Source organism: Melanerpes formicivorus, unplaced genomic scaffold, assembly GCF_026170545.1.
Source record: "Melanerpes formicivorus ecotype bairdi unplaced genomic scaffold, bMelFor1.0.p_v2 SCAF_1, whole genome shotgun sequence".
Taxonomy (NCBI): Eukaryota; Metazoa; Chordata; class Aves; order Piciformes; family Picidae; genus Melanerpes; species Melanerpes formicivorus.
This window is the reverse complement of record NW_027142353.1, coordinates 26662532-26689034: the sequence shown is the minus strand read 5'-3', so window position 1 is coordinate 26689034 and position 26503 is coordinate 26662532. Positions and strand designations below refer to the sequence as shown.

Sequence of the window (26503 nt, the reverse complement as noted above, 5' to 3'; positions counted from 1 at the left end):
AGAAGGTGCCTATTCTTTGTAAAAGAACTGTGAGAAATACCAAAATCGGTCTGCATTCATTTACTAAAACGAATCACTTCTGTCTTTTGATAGATAGACCTTGTGCCAGGCATGACATCGGAAGAGAATAAGAGAGCAAAACATGAGCAGTAATGGGACTTCGTAAAAAACCACAACCAAAAAACCCTTTCTTTTCCAATAAAATAACCTTTGTAAAAGTTCTGTAGCAGAAAGCAAGTCATTGACTTACTGTATTAACTCCAAACAGTTCTCCTTAAAGTTTCAACATGAAGTTTATAACATGAAGTTTTAATTCTTCTTAAAGCTACTTTCTTTTCATTTTGTTTGTTTTGCAGTTTCTTCTTTATAGGAACTTAATTTTAGAATGTTTTCATTTTGATTATGCAACATACAAATCCTCGGTGCTCTCTCAAGCTCCCGATTCTTAGAACCTTAGATGACTTTCATGGACATGGAATTACGTACTTCATTCTCTCCACCCCCAGCATGCATTCTGCTTAGAGCAATAAACTCCTCCAAAGAGAGGTGTGATTTTTATTGATTTCAGTCATTGGCACTGTAGGTGTGGCAGTACTTTCATAGCTTGGGTCTTTCTTAACTAAATATCAGTGTAACACTGGACAGAAACCAAACTATGGTTACTACTCTCCTTCAGTAAATCCAGCTGTTAGAGATGTGACTGGATGCAACTGTATGCAGGAGATACATGTCAGGAGTTCATGCCAAGATTACATTTTCATCTACTCATAAACAGATTCTGACTGAACTGACCCTACACCTCTATCTTGAAGCACCTCCTATGCTTCTAACCTGCAGTACTGGCTCAACAGGAATTCTTCAGAGGTAAGGCAGTGATGTTTCTGTACTTTTCATCAGCTTTTCAACAGAGGAAAAATTGCTTTCAATTTCCAAGATAGAGGAAATATGGCAGCAGAATCTTCCAGTGACATCCATAAAGGTAGACTGAAATAAGAATCTACCTATGTTTGCCTTGTATCACTACATGGGTCACTAATGGTAACCCTGTTTATCTGATTTAAGATGAAGCAATGGGAACCAGCAGTGCCTAAGGATAACACAGAGATGTAAGCACAGCCTTCCTTCCTGAGAGCAAAAGGCAAATCAACCAACCAACCAGAGATTTATGGATTTATTTATTTTTTTAAGTTATGCACCAAATAAATCAATGCAAGGTAAAGTTAGTTTCGACTGTTTTAAGGTCACACAAATCCAGCATGGAGTCATCATATTGCTGCTAAAGGGACCTCCCAACCATTTTTGCACCTTTCATTACACAACTACTAGCTTAGAGGCAGTGGGCAGAAGTCTTGAACTGGTCCAGTTGAATGAGTTTCTGGCAACATCATTGGGTTTACCCTGACCTAATGCTTGCTTTGATGACTACATGGCGATTCTTTTGCTGTGCAAATTATATATAAAAACTTTCCAATTGCAGCTTCAGTTAAACAACCTCATGTCATGAGACAAGCGTTAAGGAATTCTTCTCTTTCCTGCTTCCCAAAAGCATGACAATGGCTTGGTTTCAGGTTTTATCAGCTTATGAGGTAAACGAAACACTGACACTAAACAGTAAGCTTTGCAAACAGGATCAGCCTTCAGGCGTCTGGCTGAGAGTGGTTATTTACTGTTACTTTATTAATTGCAACAACTCACATGAACCAGAGATAAAAGGCTATGCTGTTTAAAAAAAACCAACAACAAAAGCCAGTATTTCCTAAGGACCATACAAGCCCATAAACCTACATTTGGTGAAAGTGTATTTCTCAGATGGGCTCATACAGAGGCTAAGAAAAAATAAACACATTTCTTCCTCATTGCCAGACATTTGAAACAAGACTCATCAATACACTGCAAACATTACTCAAAAAGAAAGAGCTGTTGAAATGGCTCCTGGATGAAGTTTTAATTTAACAGTTCCACTCAAGAAATCATTGTTCATTTGGGAAAAAAAATAACAATTCTTTTAAAAAGAGCCAATCAGGATAGTCTCCCACAGAGGTCCTCTGTGAATGGCAGAAGGAAATGAATTGCCAACAACTGAAATTGAAGATATACTGGGCTATCAATAAAGATTAAAGTCATCTGAATAGAGGCAGGACATCAAAATTGTCTTCTGAACATAAAATCTTTATAATTTGACCATAACAATTGGTATGGTAGTATCACATTTAGCTACTATAGGTGATGCAGTCTGCAATTTGTTTCATGTAGCAAGTACATCACCTAGTTCAATCCATGAAGTTCACATTTATATTAAGAGATGAGCAATCAGATTAGTATTCTTACTGAAACAAATCACATGTGGCAGGTCAATGAATATTTCAAATCAATTGACAAAACCAAAACAAACCAAAATTGACAATTTTTATTCTTCTTCCTTTTATCTTTTTGTTTTGTTTTTGTTTTTAATTTTTTTCACAGCACAAGTGAGGTGGGAGGAGGAGGGACAAGTGCTCACTGGTAAGACAAAGCTCGAAACACCAAAACACCACTACAGGTATCAAGCATACCTCTGGCAAAGAGCAATGGGATTCTGGCCCCGCTCCAGACAAACAGGATGCGAGCACCAGTATGCCATACGTAACCATACAGTCTACTGGTACTGCTTGGTTAAGCCCAGACTTGGCTCTCTGTTATGCAGCATTCTCAGCTAGCTCCTTGTTTGGGACGCCAACAGTGCCACCTGTGAAACAATATTGCTGTCAAAAGCAGCAGTTTCATCGTCAGAGCTGACAATTCCCATCTCTAGTTATTTTGTGATGAAAAGCATCTCCCCATGAGAACACTCAGATGGAAGAACTGATCTGGTCAAAAGGCAACCAGGCTGGAGAGCAGTTCTGATGGCACAGAAGCGAGGATCTGATGTTGCAGGATGGACACAAACACAGGGAGGGAGAAATAGATCAGGCATAGATTTTTGTTTTGTTGTTGTTTAATAACTATGTCAATTTAAGGTGTTTGCCAAACTAAAGAACATAAAAAACCTAGATTGCTTTCCCTCAACTGTATCATCCAGTTTAAACCAAGCTAACATATTCCCTTACAAATCCTGAGGGAAGCAAATCAGTCAAGCTCATCCAAAGCACATGTACAGAAGAAAATTCACAAGCAAATCACAGTACATTAGTTGAACCACAGTAACAGACCACAAGTGTCAGAAATGTGAGGGAAAATGGTTTTGGTCTCTTGATGCCGAAACAAGTATTTTAGCACACATTCACGTTGGACTTTTTACATCGTAGCAATGCATTCACCAGCTGGACTCAAACCAGCAAATTCCTTCACAGGATTTGGATTTTAGAAAAATCCAGCGCCCCAATTTACTTTAGGGGAGTAAATCAATCTGAATACCTTAAGCATTGATGTATTGCAGAACCCCCTCCTCACGCTGATATAATAGAAATCCAAATGTCCTGAGAGTATACGCTATTCTCAAGAGCACAACTACAGAAGTGACTGCTACTGAACAGAAATGGTTACTTTTTAACGGCTTCCCAAATTTAACAGAAGACGTACCTTTTTTCTAGATCTTTGATTTTCTCCCTTAGAGGTGCAATAACCTAAAATAATGGAATAACATTTAATCTCTGAAGAATTGAACAAGATTCACATCACAAAACATGCAAATGAAAAGTTATTTTAGAGAAAAAAATCATGGTAAGCAATCCCCTACAGAGAGTTTCACTGAAGACACTCCAAGAAACTTGCAACTTAAAGCATCCTTTGTGTTAAAATATCCTCTAACCTTTCACACCAAGTATCAAATCCTCTGCTACAGTGTGAAAATCCTTAGTTTACCACTGAAAACAAAACACATCAAGGCTATGAATATTAAAGCCTTGTTGGTAAGTTCTTCCAATGTTACAATTCCTCTTTGGCAAAGCAAAGTCAGAATTTACTTGCCTGAGGTTGCTAGAGGCAATCTACATTGAGCAAAAGCATGATGAGACAGTCAGTAAAACCTCAACTATTTAAATTGACAGCAGATACACATACTTATGAAACATGACTATAGTGAAGAACAATTCAGAAAGATATGTACGGACAAATCCAATGCTTTGAATGATTTTAGAGAATGGAGAATAGTGACAGAGAATTAAACACCCTCTTTCAATATGGTGAAATGGGTGAAACCAAGTCTTCAAAAAAACCCACAAAAAAACCAGACTGCAAGTGTTGGCAAACTAACCTCCTCTATTTTGCTTTCCACCTTCTGATCTCCATTTTCTTGAAGAGACCTGTTGGAAAAAAAACCACAAACAACTAAAACCACCACATAATCCATATCTAAGCAGCAGTTGCTCCACTACACCTGCATCCTGTTAAAATGGTACCTTCAACACACCCCAAGGTGGCATTATTTCAAAGACATACTTGGATCAAATGAAAGGACATGGTTTGATTCCCATTGAAATCAGCTAGTCTTATTACCAAGTTTGGCAGAAGCTGCACCCAGCCCACATGAAACTGGAACTATAAAGATGACATTTAACTTTTCTATAGAAAAGTGTCTAATCACTGCACTAACATACAGTCTACAGAAATGCTGCTAAGTGTAGCTTTACTATGGAAATGCCTAAGATGTCTCTTTGAGGGTGTCATGGATTGAGTTGAACCTGCTGCCGTAATTCATACCATGCCACAGTCATGCCAGCTTCAAAAAAATGAAAGTGCTAACTGGAGCAAAGTACTACGGGGCTTGAAGTTCAGATTGCAACATGTGAGGCTTCCTGTTCTGGTTGCTGCTTCTGGGGTATGGTCTCTTTTTCTGCAGACATGGGGGCAGAAAGAGTGGATGTCGGGTAGTTTTGATTTTCTGTTTTATGCTGGGTTTTTCCTGTATTTCACTGTGCTGCTTCTGCAAAGAGGCTAAGCTAAGGTAATCATGCATTGTATTACGATTACACCTACATTATATTATTAATTACATTATTACCTAAGGTAATTACACAATGTGCTCATGATATCTCATGTTACACCCAACTCTTATCTCTTTATCTCAATCCTAGGTTGTGTGTGCTACTCTTCCCTCACTTTTGTGTTGGGAGAGCAGGCAGGTTAGCCCTTGTGCTAAACTGTTACAGAGGGTCTCTGTTTATGCCACAAGTGTGCTAACAGAACATTTTCCTTTAATGCCACAACTGTAACATCAAACAAAAGGATAAAAGGACAAATACATTTGGCTTTGAACTTTTCCAAACGTAATGGAAACAACCCTACATTAAAATTTGTCTTAACCGACCATCTGATGGGCAACAATGACTTCATACAAATGCTACTCATTGGAAATTAATCCAAAGATTAAGGACGTCAAGGTAACTTGTGAAAACAGAGTACTAAAAAACTGGTGCCTTGCACAAATCTGTATAATTTTATTCAGTATCTAATTGTCTAAACTATTCCAATTAGTTGTGTTCACTCTTTGAGTAAACTTCCACAAGCATAGAACATATGTTTTTAAATTTCACCTCTTGGAGCTAGTCATACCATTTTCTTTATGTTTGCATATATTTTAAATAATTGTTTCAATCAAATCTTCCCCCCCAAAGGGTAATTATTTATCTTACAGTAATAAGACTTTGCATATGAGAGAATTCACGGGTATCCAACATATAATGGAGTTCTTTCAAATAGAACAGAGCTCCTTTCACTTGGGATCTGAAATCATTACACCTAGAGAAACAGAACATATATACACAGAATATACACACACTATTAGAGCAACGATTCCTTTCATATCCCTCTGTAAAACTCTCCTACAAAAAAGTTATCTTCATTCCAGAAGGCAAAAAAAAAATCTCATATAGATCAGTTTTGTCCTATCAGTATAAAGTGGAGTAAACTCCTACACTTTTCAAAACAAATTGTAGTTTATTGCAGTAGTGTCAAACGAAAAACCTTCAGTTGACATAGTATGAATTTACTAAAAATATGCACTATTATGCAATTCTTGTCATTTTTTCCCAAATGTCTTCTCAAATAATAGAATTCTACAAAAACCTGCATGTACAATCTGTGCAACATCTAGCCCTTCCTCTCTGCTAAAGGAGCAAGGGAAATTTGGAAGAGAGTATGCCATGTTCCTTCAATAATGCTTCATACTACTGTTTATTCATAAATCCTTGAACTTAGGGACTGGCAGCCTGCAGTTTTTAATAAGCTCTTCCTTAAAACAAAGACAATCTTATTGTCTGAGGCCAATACCAGACCTTCAGAAATAGTCTTCCCCCTTGACAAGTCTGTAACAGACAACTCAAAAAGTCAGATGCAGCTAACAGCAGAATTTTTATGGTAAAGACAGCTTATCAGGGAATGAACATGCTGGACCCCATGCCCACCTACTCTTTAACTCATCTCAGGTTCTTGTCCTTCCTTTGGACATACTCAGCTGCTCATGTAACAGCTGTTAAGCTGCCATAGATTGCTGGTCACAGTAATATGGTAATCTAAATGATAGGTCCCATCTGTAAGCTTTGGCAGCTCAGCAGCTGTTCACCTCACAGCTGAACACTTTGCAGCAAGGATGGGAAACTCCAAGAGAAGGGGACTGCTTGGGACAGCGACAGATCTCAGGATAAGCTGCACTGGCATCATTAGTTTTCCTACCTTGCTGTAAATTTGCTTTACTCTGTATAGCTAGGAATGGTGACAGAATACCAAAACTCTCTAGCAGCAAAACAACATGGTGAAATATTTTGTCCTCTATACATAAGGATTTTGTTGTAGTTAAACTGTCCCCATATTCTCTTGTTTTTTCAGTTGTGCCTTCTCAGTGAATTTTACCAGAAGGCAAACGCTCATAAGCGAGTAGAAATACTGTGGTAATCTGCATGTTTTGCTTCATAAAAATTCTGGGAGACAGCATTAGAGTGTTTTGCTTTTCAGCAGTGAAAACCATTGGATTCTCTCCCAATTAATTCTAGACAAGGAAAAAATCCTTTAAAAAACCTTTTCCAATTATATGTACAGACATATAATTATAGAAAGCAAGATCTGCAGCTCTTCAATGTTCAGGCCTTTATTGTCATTGAGAGATGGTCAGAACTGCATTGCAGAAAAGCAGAATCAAGACTACGTGCTCAGCTATGCTATGTGCTTCAGATATTTGGCTGAAGAATTCAAAACCAGAGGATGAATTTGTGTAAGGAAAGCTGATATTGAAATGAGAGTAAGATCCTGGGTAAGACTTGCAGCAAACATACAAGCCTTTTTGAGCCTGAACACCTTGTATGCAAAAAATGGTATCACAGCAGCACAGAAACCATCCAAACAACAGTGTGAGCTGCTGTTCTGTTTTCTCAGATGGGAAAAGTAACATTATTTCAGATAAGGATATTAAATACAAAGACTGTATATATACACCTTACCTCATATTGACAAAGTTTCCCCACACAGCTGGAAAATAAGAAGAGAGAGAATATTACAGTGCCATGTAACAGTACATTTTTCTTATTATCATCAGAAGGAATTTAAAACAGTATTATGTTAATCAGAAATTACCTACATAGGTTACATACACGATACATACACACACACACATCCCAAGTGACTAAAAGACATTTTAAGAGTATAGGAGGAATTCTGACAAAATCACATGAGACTGTAACAAAAAGAAAGAAAATACAGTAATTCAATAAAAGGACTAGATTATTCCAATTCACACCTGGAATTACCCAACTAGTAAATGAGCAGATACACTTATTTGATCATTATCCCCACATTGTATTACAGAAATAAAATGTACAAGAATTTTCTACTATACCTTGACACTGCACACATTCAATATCCCAGGTTTGTTTAAAAAAAAACCAAACAAACACAAAACCCAACAAACAGCAAGAAAAAAAAAATCCTTCTGCGGACCCTGAACTACACAAACTAGAAACTGCAGACTGGTAAGAGTCAAAACACCAGCCAACTGATGCCACAGGAGCTCGGCTTTAAAGGTAGCAAGTATTTGTGCACATGTGTTCTCTCTCTAAATATGTAAATATTGTACCTAAGCAATGTAACCAAATGCCTCACTAAGCAAGCAAAGTTCATTTATTACACCGTTTGTATGGAAAAAAGCTATAAGGAAGCCAAACATTCATTTTCATTTTAACTTTCACCTAGGACACAAAGTGGTTTAACATGAAACCAAGCTACACTAGAGAGTGGACAGCTTCAGACTGTCAAGACAAAAAAGATTAATATAGAAGAGTTAAGTAAGCGACTCTGCAACAAAAAGCAATGCAGGAAATCCACCCCAAATACCTCCAGAAAAATCATGCTCCAAATGCTCTTTAGGAGATAAGCCTCATCCCAAGAACCCTAGTTTCACTAAGTCATAAGACGAAGGAGAAGTATATATACAGTATCACTAAGGTTGGAAGAGACCTCGAGGATCATGGAGTCCAACCTGTCACCACAGACCTCATGACTAGACCACAGCACCAAGTGCCACATCCAATCTCCTCTTGAACACCTCCAGGGATGGTGACTCCACCACCTTCCTGGGCAGCCCATTCCAATGACTAATGACTCTCTCGGTGAAGAACTCCTCACCTCAAGCCTAAACCTCCCCTGGCAGGGAGGTTTTTGTATATACATACAAAAAGCTTCTGAAGTGTCCTCAGTTTTTGCAAGCTGCATTTCAGGTCTCATATAGCAGATAATCAAGTATTTTGCCTAGTTTCAGGCTTTGCACATATGTTTTCATGATTAGTACTTACTGATTCTCAAGCAGACAACCAAGTGTTACAGAAACATTAAAAATGATGCCACAGTCACAGGCACCTCCTCAGCCAAAGAAGAAACGAAACACCACCAAGGAAAGGACAGCAGGGAAGACCAACTGAGGATGCAATAATGCAGTCACCATTACACCCCTTAAGGGATGGCAAAGTGACTAAACTGCTTGTAACAACTTAGTGGTGCTGAGCAACTCAGAGTAACTCAAATCTGTTACAGATTATCAAACTAACTGCAGAACACTAGGATACCTCTGGTGGTATCATAAAACCTATGTCATTTTCTGAAGAAAAGGGTAAGGAAGCTTCATATTAGAACAGAAGATCAACAAAATCCAACTGAATTTAAGAAACCCTGTGAATTTTTTATTAATATTAGATAAAATGAATTCTCCTTTGGAAAATGGGATACAGTACTGAACACTAAGTTAAATCCAAGTTATTTACCCTGTGGCTAGAATTTTAGAATTATTTATGATGACACTAATGGAATTTTTTTTATTTTTTTTTTTTTTTATTTAAGTGAATGATGACAATCTAGAACTATCAAGTCACACATTACACAGCAACATTTAGAATAGTGTTTTTTTTTTGGGCTACAGAAATCTGTACAAATAATAAAACATTGTCTACAATGGTGCAGGAAACATCTGAGCTTGGTGAAGCACAAATTGAAGAAAAAAACATGAGCTGCCAGCTGCACCACAAATACCACCCTGCCAGATTTGTTGCAAAGGCAGTGTGAAGCTATACAGTATACAAGAAACAGGTTTTCTAAAGAAAACTTGTTAATTCTGCATGCTCAGTGTCCACAGCAAGGAAAGGGAGCTCAGAAAGACATTAATGTACATCCAGAAACACTATACTAGATATCCTAGCTCTGTAAAAGCAAATTATCTTTGAGGAAGTCTATTTTTGTATCATTGCATAAAAGAATGAAGCTGCAAAAATGAACCACATAGCAAATATCATATGGAAGGGTTTTAGGAACCCTGAAATCTCTTTCACATGCAGCAAAAACTCACTTGACATACTTTCTTTAGTGGTGGGTTGAAAATTCCCCCCAACAAAAAATTGCCAGAGCAGCTCAGCTGGAAGCAAACAAAGATGTATCCAAGCAAAACTACAATCTAAAATGAAATGCAAAATATATGTACAAAATATGCAATATTTACATATATGTACAACTTATAAACAACAGAAGAACCTCCCTGGCCAGAATCAGGGGGCTATTAATAGCTTCCCCTTCCTTGTTCCCTTCCCTACACTCCTGCATACAGTAAAGGAGAGAGAAGAGCAGAGAGCTGTTTGTTAGTACTTAACCACAACACAGCAATGCAGCCAACATGAGCAAAAACTAGCAGAAGCACCGTCCAGAGGGAGGAAGCGAAAAGAGAGTGAGTCAATTTACAGATCTATGTTTTATGGCAGATATCTGTCCAATGAGATTATTTAGAGCATATAATTATTTTTCTTTTTACATCTAATAGTAATTTATTTACATTCTACTACTGTCTGTTCAAGAGCTGTGGAAAATTTTCAAGGTGCAGCCTAAAACTACCACACCTTCACAAAGTATTATGAATGCACAATTCTAAGGAGGATCTCTTTGGCTACTGCACATCCACACAGTTTGTTAAAGTGCACCACAATTTTTTATATAATTGGCTTAAACAGCTGCAGAATCAACAGTGCAAGTATGGCTTACAGAGTATTTCCCTGACTTATTGCTCCCTTGCCCTAAAGGGTTATGCCAAGACCAGCCTGGCATTCAGGCAAGAATGATGGAAACAAACCCACAAGCTGAATGACGCAGAATTACAAGCCTAAATCCAAGACAAAAACCCTCACAGGCACCATAAAAAACCTTGACAGACCCACCATGTCCAGTCATCAAAAGCTGCAGACATGTGCATGGTTAAAAAAAAAGGCTTCCTTTCCAGGAAGGCCATGAATCAAGCACCATGTATAAAACCAGTTTTCAAACACATCAACTTCTTAATGAATCTGATTTGAGCAAACTGACATAACAGAGCACTGCAAAAGCCAGCCTTTAAAAAAAAACAATGAAAACAATTCTGACTTTAAAGCCAAATCTTTTAAGTCAAGAGGTATTCATCCAGGATAACAGTCCCATGCTAATCGCAAACCTTAGAGATTTAACACCCTCACCCATCAACAGCCATATACAGTACACACTCTATGAAAAACTTCCTATTCACCCAATTAGAGAGCATTCATGGACAGAGAATATTCCTGTCATCTGCTGAAACACTGCACAAGAGAAGAATTCATGATGAATTGGACTACAGAGACAGAAGCACGGCTTGTTACCAAAGAAGATGCTCACCTACAAGAGAGAAGAAACAGAGGTTCTACTTTTTGACTGAATAATGTAGTAAGTGATCAGAACATCTGGATTGCTCTGAAACCCACAAAAACCTGGGTTAATGGCCTGTATAAGAAAGGTCTAACCTTGTTTTGACGACCTCTTCTGGGATGTTTTTCCCAGATGCATCCCTTGCGTAAAATAATGAGAAAAATAATTTTTATTGTAGCATTTTTGCAAAGATTAATTGCAAGTGCCATGAAGGTTAAAAATGTATCAGAGGCATTAATCACTCCCACAGACTTTTCACTTTTAAGTGACAACTTCCAGGGAAGAATATGACATGCCTTGGATAAAGCAATATTTGTTTCTTAAAGCCTTAATCAAAGTATTGTTATTAAAGAGGTATTTACATTTTGCCAACTAAACATTCATCACTCACGCTTTTCAGAAAATCCCAATGTTCTTTATTGTTTGGTTTGTTGTTTGGGTTTTCCCCCTCCAGCCTCTAAGAGATAAAGCTGTACCTATTTGGCAAACACAGCCTTATGGAAAAATTGTTGTAGATTTCCAAGACTTCTTAAAACTACTTTAAACAAAAGCCAAGCAATCACAGACAAGTAAAGAACATTTTTCTTTCTACTGAATGTTTATTTTTTCTAGACAAGACCCTTTCTGAAATTATGATGGATGCAGAGTAGTACAACTGGGCTGGCTTCAGCAAAGGCAAATTCCAAGAGCCATCTTTTGGATACAAACCAATCCTTCCTGCATAAAGTAAAAACAAAAATCAAACAACTAAAAACAAAACACAAAAATCTGTTAAGTCACACTGGAAAAAGCACAACAAAAATCCCAAGCAATTTACTGTTGAGCAGCCACAGTCAGACTTAGCTCTGACCAGCTGCACTTCATAGCAGGAAAAGGATGTATGTTTTCACCTCAACATCCTTGGAACCTGTTAGCTACAATACTACTTACTGTATATGTTTCTATAAAACACAGATTACTTCTCAGAGAATGGTATGTGCCTTAACCAAACCACAACATGCTGGGAAATCATAAAAATAACACTATCACAATCTGATAGTGGAAAAAAAGAGTCTCAAGGAAAGCCTGGGCCTTTACCCCAGGATGACCCTTCTTCTTTGGTGCTCTAGATCTGGCATTCAAATGAAGTCATAAACTATCACAAGGCATTGGTGACAATATACACTCTTAAGCCGGAATTATCAGTGACAATATGAGTTTCAGCATCACATACATTTTAAAAGAGACATTTTTAAAGAGTGAGACCATGATGCCCAGAGATTCAACTGTACCAAAAGTGGATGCAATTTCTTTTAAAATAATTTTCTTCCCAAATGCCCTTGTTTGTTGACAGGATTATGTCTGTTTCAAATGGATCTCTATCAATAGAAACAGCATGTGGGAACAATATGAACTGATATACAGTCATAAACAGAATTTCTAGGCAAAACTGTAAGCTCTGAATGCCCAAAATTAATTGCTTCTGCAAAACCTTCTATTTCAAACAGATGCAATGTCATTCAAAAGAGGTCTTTTTCCCTTAAATATGACTCTCCACAGTCATTCAGCAACTTCAGTTTCCTGGCAGAAATAAGTTTTTTGTCTCCAGAGAAAAATTTGACAAAAAGATAAAGAAGGCAAAGGGGGGGTGTCATAAAATGCTTACTATTACAGATGCATCAGTGTTAACTTAATTCTGTTTAAGAACTCAATTAGATGCAGAATTGAGTGCCCAGCTCCAGCATCCCCAGTACAAGAAACACATGGACCTGTTTAGCGCAGGTTCAGAGGAGCGCCATAAAATCGATTACAGAGCTGGAACACCTCTCTTGTGAAGAAAGGCTGAGAGAGTTGATCAGCTTGGAGAAGAGAAGGCTCTGGGAAGACTTTATTGCAGCCTTTCAGTACTTAAAGGAAGCTTGTGTGAGAGATGGGAACAGACTTTTCACCAGGGCCTGCAGTAATATGAGAAGCAGCAACAGTGTGAACCTGAAAGACGGTATGTTTAAATTACATACAAGGAACAACTTTTGTGATTAGAGTGGTGAGATGCTGGAACAGGCTGCCAAGATAAGCTGTGGATGTCCCATCCCTCTAAGCATTCCAGGCCACATTGCAGTACCAGTGAAGACAAGACAAAACTACTATTCATAACTCCCTATTAAACATTACCAAGGAAGGTGGTATTCTGTATGATTATGACTTTGGGGAACACACAGCAATATTCCTCTGGTATGTCTATACAGATTTCTGTACAGCAAGTAGTTTTTCCTGGTTTATTTCCTGAACTGACGCCTTAATCTGCAGTAAGTTCCTACCCCAACTACAAGACAGCTGAAAGGATCTGTAAATTTTACCACATGGAAATTTCCCTAGTCACCTAGATATAGGCTTTTGTGATGGGAAAGATGCTCTCTTCAACCTGGATAACATCACCACTCTATGCTAAATCTCTCAGCTAGTCATCACAGCCACCAAGACAATAATTTTGTGCCTTCTCTCAAGAATGAATACTTAAATTTGGCAAAATGATGCACTCCTACTGCTGTAAGGTAACATTATGCTAATTTTCTTTCCTCACAAGAGTTAATGATGTTTCACAGTGGATGGGAAGCTAATCATAAATACTTACTCTAACATTTCAGTCAGCATTGTCAATTTATGATTCATTTCTGTTTTTGTTTCCCAGATGGTAAATTCTTTCCAACTCTTCTACTAAGTCACTTTTTTCCAGTTCTCTGTTCAGTATTTCTACTCCTTCCTATCTCGTATCTTCAGTATGCAATTCTTTACCAGTACTCATCCATTGTCTGTATTTTGCCACAACTAAGGTAATGTGCTCCAAATGTTTGTTAGTACAGACAGAAAAAAAACTCCAGTATTTACAACAAAAACCAGAATGCATAACTCAGTTATGAAATTCCAAACAGGACCTTCAGTTTTCATCACCACATATACTTAAGCAGGTCTGGACATTATAATGCTTTTCTAGCTTTAAATTACCTGCTTGAAAAAACAAAAGTGGTTTGCAAATACATTGACCGCCTACAAAAGTTTTGAACTTCCAAAGGAGACAGGATTTTGACCTATACCTAAGTGGAGTAGCACATTTTTAATTGGATCAAAACTATTTTGGCAATGTGTAAGCTAAGCAATCTAAAATGCTAACAACCCTGGGTTCCCTCTTCACCTAATAATAGACAATTAGTTGTCTTTCCTTCTTCAGCTGCAGACAGTGAACTACTAAGAAATGGCATCTACTTCCAGATAGATTTGACCTACACAATTCAAATTCATAAAATCTCTTAAGAAAAAGCATTTCCTCCTTTTGTTTTAAAGCAACATGACAGGTTAAAGAAACCAACAGAAACATTCTGTCAACAGATCTGTGAGTGCTCCTGTTAGGGTCACACATCTCCCTATTTAAAGTGGAGGAAAGAGAAATACATCATATTCATCATGCATTATATGTGTTTTACACAAATCATGCTTTAACCCATCTAGATAGCAGCCCTCATTTTTCAAATGCCTTTTAAAAATATTAATGAAAAATAAAATAAAAAGAGGAGAAGTCTCTATTAGTCCTTGACCTTTTGTTTCTCAGACACAGCCAGCAGTACTGTGGGACATTTTCCAATAAAATCAGAGGCAGAGAATATTCTACACAGTCAAGATAACAATGATACGTCGGCATGCATGTCAAACCCCAGAAACAAGAGCAGCAACCTAAGTTAACATAATTTAAATTAGGATGGCAAGGAAATGAGGGCTCATGATTCAAATCAATTACTTTCAGCATTTTAAGTTTGTTGACTGCTAAGATTGGTTTCAGCAGACTCATAGCATGCCCCAAGAGTCAGCACTGTAAGCAAAACAGACTTACTTTTCCCAGTTACTTTTTTTACAATTCCCTCCAAGTAAGCTGATGCAGTAACCCCCCTCTCTAGGGTCCATGAACTAGAAACTGAAAACCACTAGTTTCAAGTAAACTCTGCTTTGGCCAACCAACCTTACAGAAAAGAAACACGCAATATAAATATTAATAAAATCTTTCCTCTTTGCCAAAACATAATGGGAAAAAAAAAGGTGAAAGCTTCAAGAGCATTTGTTCTTGAGTTGAATGATGACAACACCACCTTCTGCACATGCCACAGAAAAAACACTAAATGGAGAAAAAATATTAAAGATAAATACTGAAGACAAATATTAAATGGAGATAAGCTGGGAACCGTAAGGATGAATTTCTCCAGAATGTAAAAAACTGGTTTGAAATACCATGGCTAGCAAAGCAGAGTTCCTGACACACTCAACTGAAGCAAGAAGAAATTTTCATAAACTGTGATTATAGCTAGTGGAAGCCTGATGAGCAGGGAACTGGAAGCTGCCGAAGACAGCAAACTTATTTGTATAAACCCAAAGATGAAAGGCAGCTCTGCAAGACATGAAGCCAGGAAGCAAATGGTTTTGGTTTGTGTTTTTGGGTAGATAATCCATGGCATGCTGACATAAAAACCAAGAGAGCTTGATGTCACATCACACCATTTCTAACTCTTCCAAGGTCAGTCAGTTCTGTCTAGTTGGAGAACAGCTGTGGAAGGAAGATTTCTGGTATTCTGCACAGCAATACTGAATAACTTTCAATTAGCCTTGAAAAATTAGGACAGGACCAAATTGCAACTACTTTGCTATTACCAGAAGTGAAAGTAAAAGCTTATCAGAACAAAACATGCAGTAGCATTTAACCTCCATTTTGAAGACATGCAAGACGGGCAACATGCAAGGTGCTAGTAAGATTCAAATTGAAATCTTACATCTTGATATTCTGAGAAGAGCACATTATACAATCTTCACAGCTCATGGAAATCTGACAAAAACAAATGGCTAACCTTGTAAAACAAAGGACAACACTCATGGAAACTAACAATGCTGGGAGAATTCAAGCCACTACACTCCAGGATATACTTCCCTCACATTATTTTTACATTGTGCTTTTAAGTTAGTTTTTGTAGCTGCTGTACCTTATGAAGGTAACAAATTCTTAATATTTGATCTTATGACAGAACTCTAATACACATTCTTCCTCCCGCCCCCCAAAAAAGGAACAATGCTACTGACATACTTCCTGAGAACTATTTGATCTATAAATGAGCAAAGAGAACTTCTTTACTGTAAACAGAGCTCTTACTTTATTTTTGTTAATAATGTGCAACTCCCTTGTTATACCAAGACATCTGCAGATTATTTCCAGTAGCACCAAGATTATAGGAAACCATGCAAATTGATGAGCTCTGACCTTTAACTGCTGGCTACAAGGTTTTACAGTATTATTTCCAAAAATTTAATTAAGGTCCAAATTCTACAATAGTGTCACTCCAGCATCTCAGTATGCCCATGTAAAGCTGAATAAACATTTAAAGCTTTGAAGGGAACAAGTTTAAGGTGTCTCATGTTTTGACATACCAATCCACAAACAGGTGGACTTTTTAAAAAGCAACAACAAACTCTCATCTCCTTTCTGTCCCTTTAAAAGGGCAATGAAAATTCAATGTTTGGGCAAGGCTTCCCATTATATACAGCAGAGTACGGCCATGCAATGCTCACAGAAGGAGATAGCACTGCAAATGAGTTAGTTAAGCTAATTCTGAAAAATACCAGGGGGGGATGGTGCAAAAATAACTGAGTAGCATTCTACCAGATTAGAGTGATTCAGACAACTCACTAGCTGCACCATATCCAGATTTGTCACTTGAGCAATTTGGGGGGGAAAACACCCTTTTCACCTAGACCTTGCAGATAAGGTAAATGCAACTGTTACTCAAAGCCTGATCACTTCAATTTTGCCAAGGAGCAGTTGCTTTTAACTGCCTGTTGCACAGAAATGCTACTTTTGGGTTCTACTTCTATACAATATATAGAATGCTATATAATGCTGTTTCAAGCAAACAACATTAAAAAAAAGTTTTATAAAAATAAGACATCAAATATTACTTGAATTCAAACCCAGATGTAAATAAGTATTCTCTCTAAGTGCCACTCAGGAAACCAGTGAAGACCATGGAAAGAGTTCTAGGTATCTTTAACATAAGCCTGACTGTGCACCTCATGTCATGGTGGTACTTTAACCAACGTCAACAAGACTCCTTAAGCAAGACACTAATTTTAGACCTGTAAAAAACATGTGATGGCAACACTGCCAACAGTACTCCCAGCTGCCCATTTCACCACTGCACCACCTCCCCAGCTGGGCCAAAAGAGCTGGCTGAATACCCACATTGTTAAATGGTTGCAATCTGAAAAAATAATCTTAGTCCAGACTGGATACTTTACCAGGTACACAGTAGAGAAATTTAAGTCCCTGCACACAGTGGAAGCTGGGAAAATGGAAGATGTGGAATAGGGCTACATAAGCCAGCTTTGCCATCCAACATCTTGTGCCATGAAACCACCAAGAGAGACATCCAATGACTCAAGAACAAGATAACCAAGAGCCTCTAAGAGTTTCACACACAAACCAACAAAATGGCACTATCAAAAAGTTCTAGTTCCTAGATCATAAAAAAAAAAATATACTTGCCAAGGATTCCATTCCCTGTAACATAATATGCTCCAAATCTGATTCCCCATGTACTAACTCTGAATGGAAATTCATGAAAAGGAGGTGCAAAGCCTGAAAACACTTAGTCATTTGGAGAGTACTTGAGAAAGAAGGAATGGAAGAAGTGCCAACACCTACAGCAGCAGCTCAGTTTTCTGAGATTCTGTGCTATTTTAGTCTGGTATTATCTGACTGCAACCAGAGCACAATGATGATTCAGTAATATTGCAAGGAGTACACTTTTAGGATAGGGGGATGGGATCATAATTACTTCCATACAAAACAAAAAAAGTCTCTCTAGAATCTATGAGAACAGTGGCATCTGCTAGTACGCTATATTGAACACACATCAGTTTTTACTATTCTGCTACTTTTGAGCACTAGTCAATCGAAAATACAGCAACCTGACATGTTAGTTTTGCAAAAACCATCTCTAATCAGACACCAACATATCCCCTTTTTAAGCTTCTTTAAGGCTAATTTTACTCACTAATCTAGAAAGCAAACACCAACTGTTTATAGAATCTAATCAATGGCCAGGTCCCAGTGACCATACCAATTGCCACTCAATTCCAGCATTTTCACAGTAGCCTATTAACTTTGTTCTCCAAATCAAGTATAACTTTTGACAAAACATCAAGCCTTTTCAAAATAATAACAGACATTATGCTGTCCTAGCTTCGGTGTTCACGGGCCTGAAGTTACTTGGATGAACTGTCACAAGAGTCACACAGCTTCAACAATAACGGCAGTATCTAAGCAATGAGATCCTGCAAACACAGCAACACAAGGTATTAAAGAGAATTGCTATGTTTTGTTTCTGTGGTAGGAAACACCACCTCTTCTGCCAGGTTACTTTAGGTGTACCTCCAAACAGAAAGGGAGGATCCTAAATCTAATGCACACACCCATCCCAAGAGCTAATTCACCCATGTGTGTTTTGAAGCGTCAAAACACTTGTTTCTAGCTAAGCTGACAAGACTTCAAAGACCCTTCTTCATGGTGTTCCATGTACATTAAATCTACCAAAATCTAAAAGCAAAATAAGCTAACATTAAGTAAACTGAATATGAAAAGTTAAACAGAAAAAAACTGGACAACAAAGGTAAGAGAGCTGACAGGACCACATTATAGATCCAAGACTCCATCTGACTCATGTCTGATAATTGAAGTCATAATCATCACTGTCAGCAACTATACTAAGATTCTCCCAAGTACCTTTATGCCTCTCTTCAGGCTCATAAGACTCAAGCTACGTGCTAAGCTAACAAACACTTATTTAGCTCCCAGAGGACATCGGAGCATTTTACGAAAAAATGACAAGGGCCTGCCCTGGAAAACTTCCCAGCAGGCACACCTACCAGGTTACGACCAAGGCGGACAAAGAGCGGTCTGAGAAGCGGCTGCGGAAATACTCCTGGAGCCACGTCTCGCTCACACCGCTTCCCCTCTGCCCAGGCACCTCGGCAGCATGCCCACCCCACCCCACCTCACGCCCGGGCTTCGGCTTGAAGGCCGGCGGCTTGCCGCGCGTCGCCGGCAAGCCACAGAGTGCCCCTTCCCGCGGGGTACCATGGGGAAGCGCGGCCGACAGCCCCCAGAAGAAACCACCCCCAGCGCCAACGTCTCCCCACACTGCACCTGAGGGGACACAGCGGGGGTACCGCCCGCGCAAGCCCTCGGGACAGATTCGGGGAAAGCTGCCTAACGGGGACCCCTGGCACGGCCCGCCCGGAGGCCCTGCGAGCACGCCACGGCCTAGCCGGCTACCCCCCGGACTTGGGAAAGTTTCGGCAGCGCGGGGAGGCGGGAAAGGGAGGAAGCCTTCAGCCACGCTGCCCAGAGGCAGAGCCGCCGCCGGGACCCCCCTTTCGGGGCCGGAACAGCCGCGCTGCGGCGCCTCGTAACAGGGCAGTGCAACGGGGTGCTCGAGGAGAACCCGCCACCTCCTACTGCCCCCCCCTACCCCCCAGGGTCGGCGACAGAGAGCATGGAAAGCCAGTGGCGCCTGGTCAGCGGGCAAATGAATGACTGGGCCAGACCCACCCCCGCTCACTCACAGGCGACATAGGCGACGAAGGCGAGCCCCATAAGCAGCTTCATCCTCCTTCGGTTGATGGCGGTCAACAGGCGCAGCAGCGGCCCCTTGCTCACCATGCCCAGCGGCACGCAGTGCCAGGCTCCTGCACGGCCGGCCACGCCACCGGGCTCGCGCGCGCCGCCACCCAACGCGCGGCGCAGGTCCCCGTGCCCGGGTAGCCCGGGAAGCACCCGCGCAGGCGCAACGGCTCCCCCTCCCCTTCCTTTCCCCCGCTGTGGATGCGGTCGGCGGCCGTCGGCGGCCAACGGCGGCCGGAGCGGTGGTAGTACTGCCGCGCGGCGCATGCGTGGGGCGCTGCCGCCCAGCGGCCTGAGCCGTTGGTGGCGGTGGGGCTGGGTGGCGAGGTGTACCGCGGCAGGGGTTCTATATTTTTGCTTCGTAACAAGCGATGGGGTTTGGCTAGCGACTGCCTGGAGGGTATCCGCTTCTCACAGAGCGTGTCTGAGGGAAGGAAGGGTACCCGCACCTTCTCCGAGTTCCTGGCCTAGCCTTTCACGGTGCCTCAGCGTTGACGGTCTTGGTCACCTGTTTCCTCCTGCCGTGGTGGCACTTGAGTGGTGACCTGCCTGGATGGACGCACAGATGTGGGGCACGCATACAGACAAAATGCGTCACGCTGTCTTCTTCAGCGCCTAGTATTCTGAAAGCACCATTGGCCCTATCCCAAATGTCCTTTCCATGTATGAACACATTTCTTTGCTACTGCACATGAGAAATTGTACAATTTCCCTTCTCCCTCACCCCCCCAAAAAAAGAAAAAAGATTATGCATTTGCCTCTGTTTAGGGTAGCAGGATTGCAGTTACTATTAAATGGTTTGCATTTTCAATGCAGCTTCCATCCAAGTCCTTGTGGCCTGTTGCAAACAGCAGTTTCATATTTGCCCAGAATAATAGGCACCTTCCTCATGTGCAAAAACGTGTTCTTCTGCCAATGAAATATGCTCAACCTGAAGAGAAATCTTTCTCCACAACCCAACCTCCCCACTGGGTACTAACTACTGCTGTGACAGTTCCTAAGGGATGCTCTTTTTCACACTCCTCTCCCATGTAAGAAGACTGAGAAAATAAGTGTTCTTGAGTTAAATGATCATTTAATTATAGTAGAGAATTATAGTAGAGAAATGCAGCTTGTTTGCAACAAAGAAACTATGACCTCAGTCACACAGTGACACAGTGTTAACCCACACAGTTAACAGGACCTAACCCCTCCTTATTACAAGGACTAAAGTCAGTCAGATGTGTTGAGAGTCTTGAAAGATGCAGTAAGATGCTATACAGTGTGATTAAGAATATCCTCCTGTGGACCAGAGAGGCAAAGTGACTTCATTGAGGAAGACTTGAGAATTGAAATTTCCTAACTCCTAACCCTGTACTTTCATTATAAGGCCACTCCTTTCCTCTGGACTTTAGTTTCTTCTGATACACGACTTCCCTGTTGATTCCACTGCTTGTAGCCATGTGGAAAAAAGGGAATAAAAATATCACCATTTAAAACACAATCTACCAGCAAATTTGTCTGTGTAATAATCACTCGAATAGTAACAGTTTTATACCAGAGTAATTTTGCCTATTAAAAAGCTATAGCTGATCAGCACTTCATGAAAGCTGGAGAGTGTTAGAGGAGTATTATTCCCTCCACACACCTCAAATTTCCATTGTTTGCAGTTGGGATTTTCCATAATGGCATCTGCATACACAATTCTGATTCCACAAGCCTTTAGGGGTAGGCAAGACACTTAGTAGTTGCCCTGCCCTAAGATGGACTATGCAATCTGTGACTCCATTAAGCTGCCTGTGTAAGACACCTTACTTGGCACAAGAGCCAGCTGTGTCATTCTCCAAATGAGCCAAGAATACAGGATCACAGGGTCACAGGAAGTTAGTGGTTGGAACGGACCTCTGGAGATCTTGGAGTGCAACCCCCCTGTCAAAGCAGGGCCATAAAATCTAGCATAGATTGCACAGGTGCACGTCCAGATGGGTCTTGAAAGTCTCCAGAAAAGGAGACTCCGCAGTCTCTCTGGGGAGCCTGTTCCAGTGCTCTGTGACCCTTAGAGTAAAGAAGTTCTTCCTCATGTTGAGGTGGAACTTCATGTGCTGTAGTTTACATTTATTGCCCCTTATCCTGTCACAGGGCACAAGTCAGAAAAGGCTGTCCTTTTCTTCTTGATACCCAGCCCTCATATTTATATACATTTATTAGATCCTCTCTCAGTCTTCTTCTCTCCAGACTAAAAAGCTTCAGGTCTCTCAGCCTTTCCTCATAAGGCACCTGCTCCAGTCTCTTAATCATCCTTGCAGACCCCCATTAGGCTCTCTCAAGTGGATCTCTGTCTCTTCTGAACTGGGGAGCCCATACCTGGATGCAGTATTCTAGGTGGGGTCTCACTAGGGCAGAGTAGAGAGGGAGGAGAACCTCTCTTGATCTGCTGGACACGCTCCTCTTAATACACCCTAGGATACCATTGGTGTTCTTGGCCACAAGGGCTCATTGCTGTACCATGGATAACTTGATATCTACCAGGACTCTCAAGCCCTTCTCCATGGGGCTGCTCTCCAGCAGATCACCTCCTGACCTGTATTGGTGCAGTTTGTTATTCCTTTCCATGTGCAGGACTCTGCACTTATCCTTGTTGAACCTCTTTAGTTTTGTCTTTGCCCAGCTCTCCAGCCTGTCCAAGTGTCACTGAGTGGCTGCACAGCCTTCAGGTGTATCAGCCAAGCCTCCCAGTTTGGTATCATCAGCAAATTTGCTGAGCAGACAGTGTCTGTCTGTCCCTTCACCAATGTCATTGTTCAGAGAAAGAGGGATGATACAGCTTTGAGTGCTGACTCAGGAGTGCACTATAGATCAGGGCATAGGCATCCATCTACCTTCAGGTCATTATCTTAATAAGGCTGATAGCTAATGAAAGTCCTCCTTGGCTGGTTTCCAGGCAATACACCTTGTGTCCTGTACTGCAGTTTTCAACTTCAGCTCTCAAAGTGTGTTATGAGGCCATTTTGATTTTTTTTTATTTCACTAAACCACAGCCTGTAAAACAATGGGTTTAAACAGAGGATGTTTTTAATTTTTTATTTTTTTTTTAATTATTGAAGATGTTCAGGTGTATCTACCTGAGTTACCACATGAGCTTAGAATTCACAGCACCCCCCACAATGTTCCTTTCTTTGATATCAGATCAGAACTGTGCAATTACCCAACAGTTGTTCCAGAATGAAGAAAAAAACCAACCAACCAACCAACAACAACAAACACACACACACCCCCAACCAACCAAAAAAGCCCCACCAACAAACAACTGCCACAATTTGCATGATTTCTACACAATGCTGTGTTAGGGAGACTCTTCTGCCATGTGTAAATTCAGGGAAGATTGTGTCTTTCTGTTCTAGTCATGTTTCTGCAAGAGATGATATTCCACTGTACAATCTGGGAAACAGAAGTGAATCCTGGACACGGAGACATGAGCAGAAAGAATTCCTGTGAATGAGATAAGGAAAGGAATTGCAAATAACTGAAAAAAATCCTAAAATAGAAATAAGCTACTACTACCACACTCCTATCATCTCTTCTCACTTTGGTCTCAAAGTTAGTTAAGGCTGGATGTAGCAAAGAAAATAACACCGAGATAGTTGCCCAGCTATGCATGCACTTCTTCACCATTCAGCTGCATTCTATGGCTAGTGATACTTACCTGAGAAAAATTATTCTCGTCTTGGTCCTCCTCTAATAAGTCTGCATAGTTTTCTGTGGACTATCACTCTTGTGCAGCATCAGCACAAGAATCCAGTCATAGAAACCCCTGGATAATCTTGAAAACCTGATTCCATTCTGTGTGCACAGATGTGCATACATAAAAATGTGTGGAAATGTTTAAACCCAAAACATTGGAATGTGATTGTTTTGTTTTGTTTTGTTTTCATTTTGGTGAACACTACTTTTAATAGCAAGTCATGGTGGGGACGTGAACTCAGAAAAAAAAAAAGGATTAAAGCTATCAGTGTTTCTTTTCAGAGAAAGTTAGAAGTTTAATGGTTTGTGGTGGGTTTTTTTTCTAAGACTATTGAGAACATGCAGTTCTGGGAACAGCGTCAATTCTTTTAACATCTCAAAAGCAAAAGACAGCTGCCAAGAGCTTCAGACAATTATTATTTATTATTTGAATGGCTATGGCAGTAAACAATTTCAAATACAACTCTATCACAACTGTCCTAAGTATTACATGAATGCAGAACTAAGACAATCCCAAACCTTGAAAACACACAGAGACAGATCATCCAGTGAATGTAAACAAGCGAGTGTCAAGGCATGAAATGAATGTAACTACTTAAGTACATATTTGCAAAAATTAAGTGAATCATTTAATTATTTAGACAGCTATTTGCAAATAATAAATTATGATGCAAAATTGTTATATATATTACAAGGAAATAGCTGTTTTCAAACTACAGTGCTATGGGACAGTCCCTCAATTTTTCTAACCAATCTTGTTAAGTATCATGCAGAAGCATGTTGGTTTTCTACCTGATTCACGGGCCACTGGGTGACGAATGAAGGCATGAATCCTGTTGCCATATAGCAACAAGATTCCAGAAATGCAGAGAGCAGAGAATCTCAGAAGTCCTTTATTGCTGCGTTGTAGAATCCCCAACATTACAGAGTCTCAGAGTCCAACTTACAGAAGTCCTGGAAGCCCTTAACAGACGAAGCAGCTAACAGGAGTCCTGAGGGTATCCCTCGCAGCATCCCTACACTGAAGACTCAGCAGAATCCTTAACCAAAGATCCCTAACTTGAAGATCCCTAACCAAGGTGGCTCTTGCTCAGTGGCTATTTTTAATACTCTTTGTTATCAATCCCTTAACCAGTAAAATCCAACCACATATATAAGCTAGAATGTTTTCCCAATAAGAGGTGTCAGTATGTCAAGTAGGTGGCTTCTGCAGCATGTCCCAATCAAAGGGTGCCAATGTGAGGATGTTGTTCTTTGCACACATGCAATGTTAGTGTTTTGCTCTACGCTGCGTGCTAAGGAATTGGTCAGCTAAGGAATCATGCACTCTGCACACATCCAGGAGCTGCCCTCAGAACAGTGGCTGCAACAGAAGCAGTCAAAGATTTCATTCTGTACAATTTGAGGCACCTTTTTACATCAAGCATATATAAACCTAACACACTACTCAGAAAAGTTGCTTCAGGCTCCTGTCTTGAAGTCAATATACTGACTAGATTAAAAAAAAACCCAGTCAAATAGCATTCCTAAATTGACTGGTAGCATTACCTTCATAAAGTGATTGTTCTTGGTGATGCATTTTTCTTCTGAGGTAACTGAAGACAGCCCTGTATGTTTTCGAAGTTGGAAAAAAAGACACTAAGTTGCTATAACTATACTGGACGTGCAGAAGGCCACATGCAAGATTGTCGGGTGAGAATGAATAGCAGATAGTGGCTAAATGACTGAGAAGGAAAATTTGTGGTCTGTTAAAATGGCTGTGTCTCAAAGTTCTTTCATCATCCATCAAAGAAGCTTGTTTAGTAATGTAGGTCAGAAAGTACATTATTCATTCCCTGCTGTTTTACATTTCAGAATTTCCTCAAGCCCTTTGGAACTTTGTAGTGGGCATTGTTTACCCTAAAGCACTTGGGAAGCAGTGGCTTTGAATAGATCTATTTTTTGGGTTGCATTCAGTCCAGATCCTAATGGAATTAGTACTAAAGAAGCCCATGACTTTATGTGATGGTACTGAGCAGTCATAGCTATATGTCTCTGTTTCCCAGTGTCTCATTGGCCCAGAAAGTGAACAAGAGTAAACCTATCTTGGGGTGGACCAGGAATGTACATGCATGTACGTCATGCATGTGATGTAGTGGCTGAGGACTAGTCTTTTTTAAGAAAACCCACTTGGGGCTTAACCTGGAAGTCTGTGCTTGTCAGTGCAGCACTAGGAGCAAGGAAGCTGTTTTTCTTCTACATCTTTATTTGCAGTAACACTTGCTGGATATGATTTCAGCTGTTTTAACTGTATTCTGTGTGAAAGTTTTTCTTCTTTCTTCATGCAAGCTGCAGGCAGATGGTTTACAAGACACCTCTGTGACAGTGTTTCTGTGTTACACCACTGTGAGGGTTATTAGCTTAATTGCAAATAAGGGGCTGATGCTGAGTAACTGGAGCAGCAAGGTGCTAGAGAGCACATCTGCTCTGCAGTCTGGATATATCTATTGCTGTTTTGTCCTCTGAGGCAGAGAAGACTTAGTGCTGTTCAACTACTCTCATGCTATCAATAAAGCAGAAATTCAACAAGATCATTAAAGGTGTTAGAGAACTTGTACAGTTAAATTTATAAGAAAGACACTATGAAGGAGTGTCTGCATCACAGCCTAGTTGCAGTGTATTTGGAGTACACAAATTCTTACTGTTTCGTATTGTTCGTCTTCCACAAATGTCTCTAACTGTAGTGCCAGAGAAGTTAGATTAATTACAGAGAAAGCATGCGTGCTCACGCATTTCTGGAATGCAACACAGAAGCATTATTAAGTTTATGTGGTCCTTATCTATAATAGCCCATTTCCTAGGATCTAGGACAGCTGTAAACAGAACAGCTGCATGTAGCAGGCTTATCTGAATGATGGGGCAAAGTGTGCCCTCAGCAAGTTTACAGATGACATTCAA

At 40.2% G+C, this 26503-nt stretch overlaps 1 protein-coding gene across 3 annotated transcripts in view; it reads right to left on the bottom strand.

Annotated features, from left to right (window-relative positions):
• The window catches only part of UXS1 (UDP-glucuronate decarboxylase 1), a 65088-nt gene extending 45073 nt beyond the window's left edge, over window positions 1–20015 (bottom strand). Inside the window, exons 1-4 of one of the 3 annotated variants that reach the window (XM_068137668.1) lie at window positions 19789–20015; window positions 7410–7437; window positions 4232–4280; window positions 3559–3602 (exon numbers count right to left, since the gene is read on the bottom strand). In XM_068137668.1, coding sequence (XP_067993769.1) covers window positions 3559–3602; window positions 4232–4280; window positions 7410–7437; window positions 19789–19885 — 218 coding nt within the window. In that variant the 5' untranslated portion in view covers window positions 19886–20015. Of the gene's footprint in view, window positions 1–2552; window positions 2696–3558; window positions 3603–4231; window positions 4281–7409; window positions 7438–19774 lie in introns of those variants that run through there. The other 2 variants (XM_068137678.1, XM_068137687.1) reach the window with 2 other exon arrangements.
• Window positions 20016–26503: the final 6488 nt, after the last annotated feature.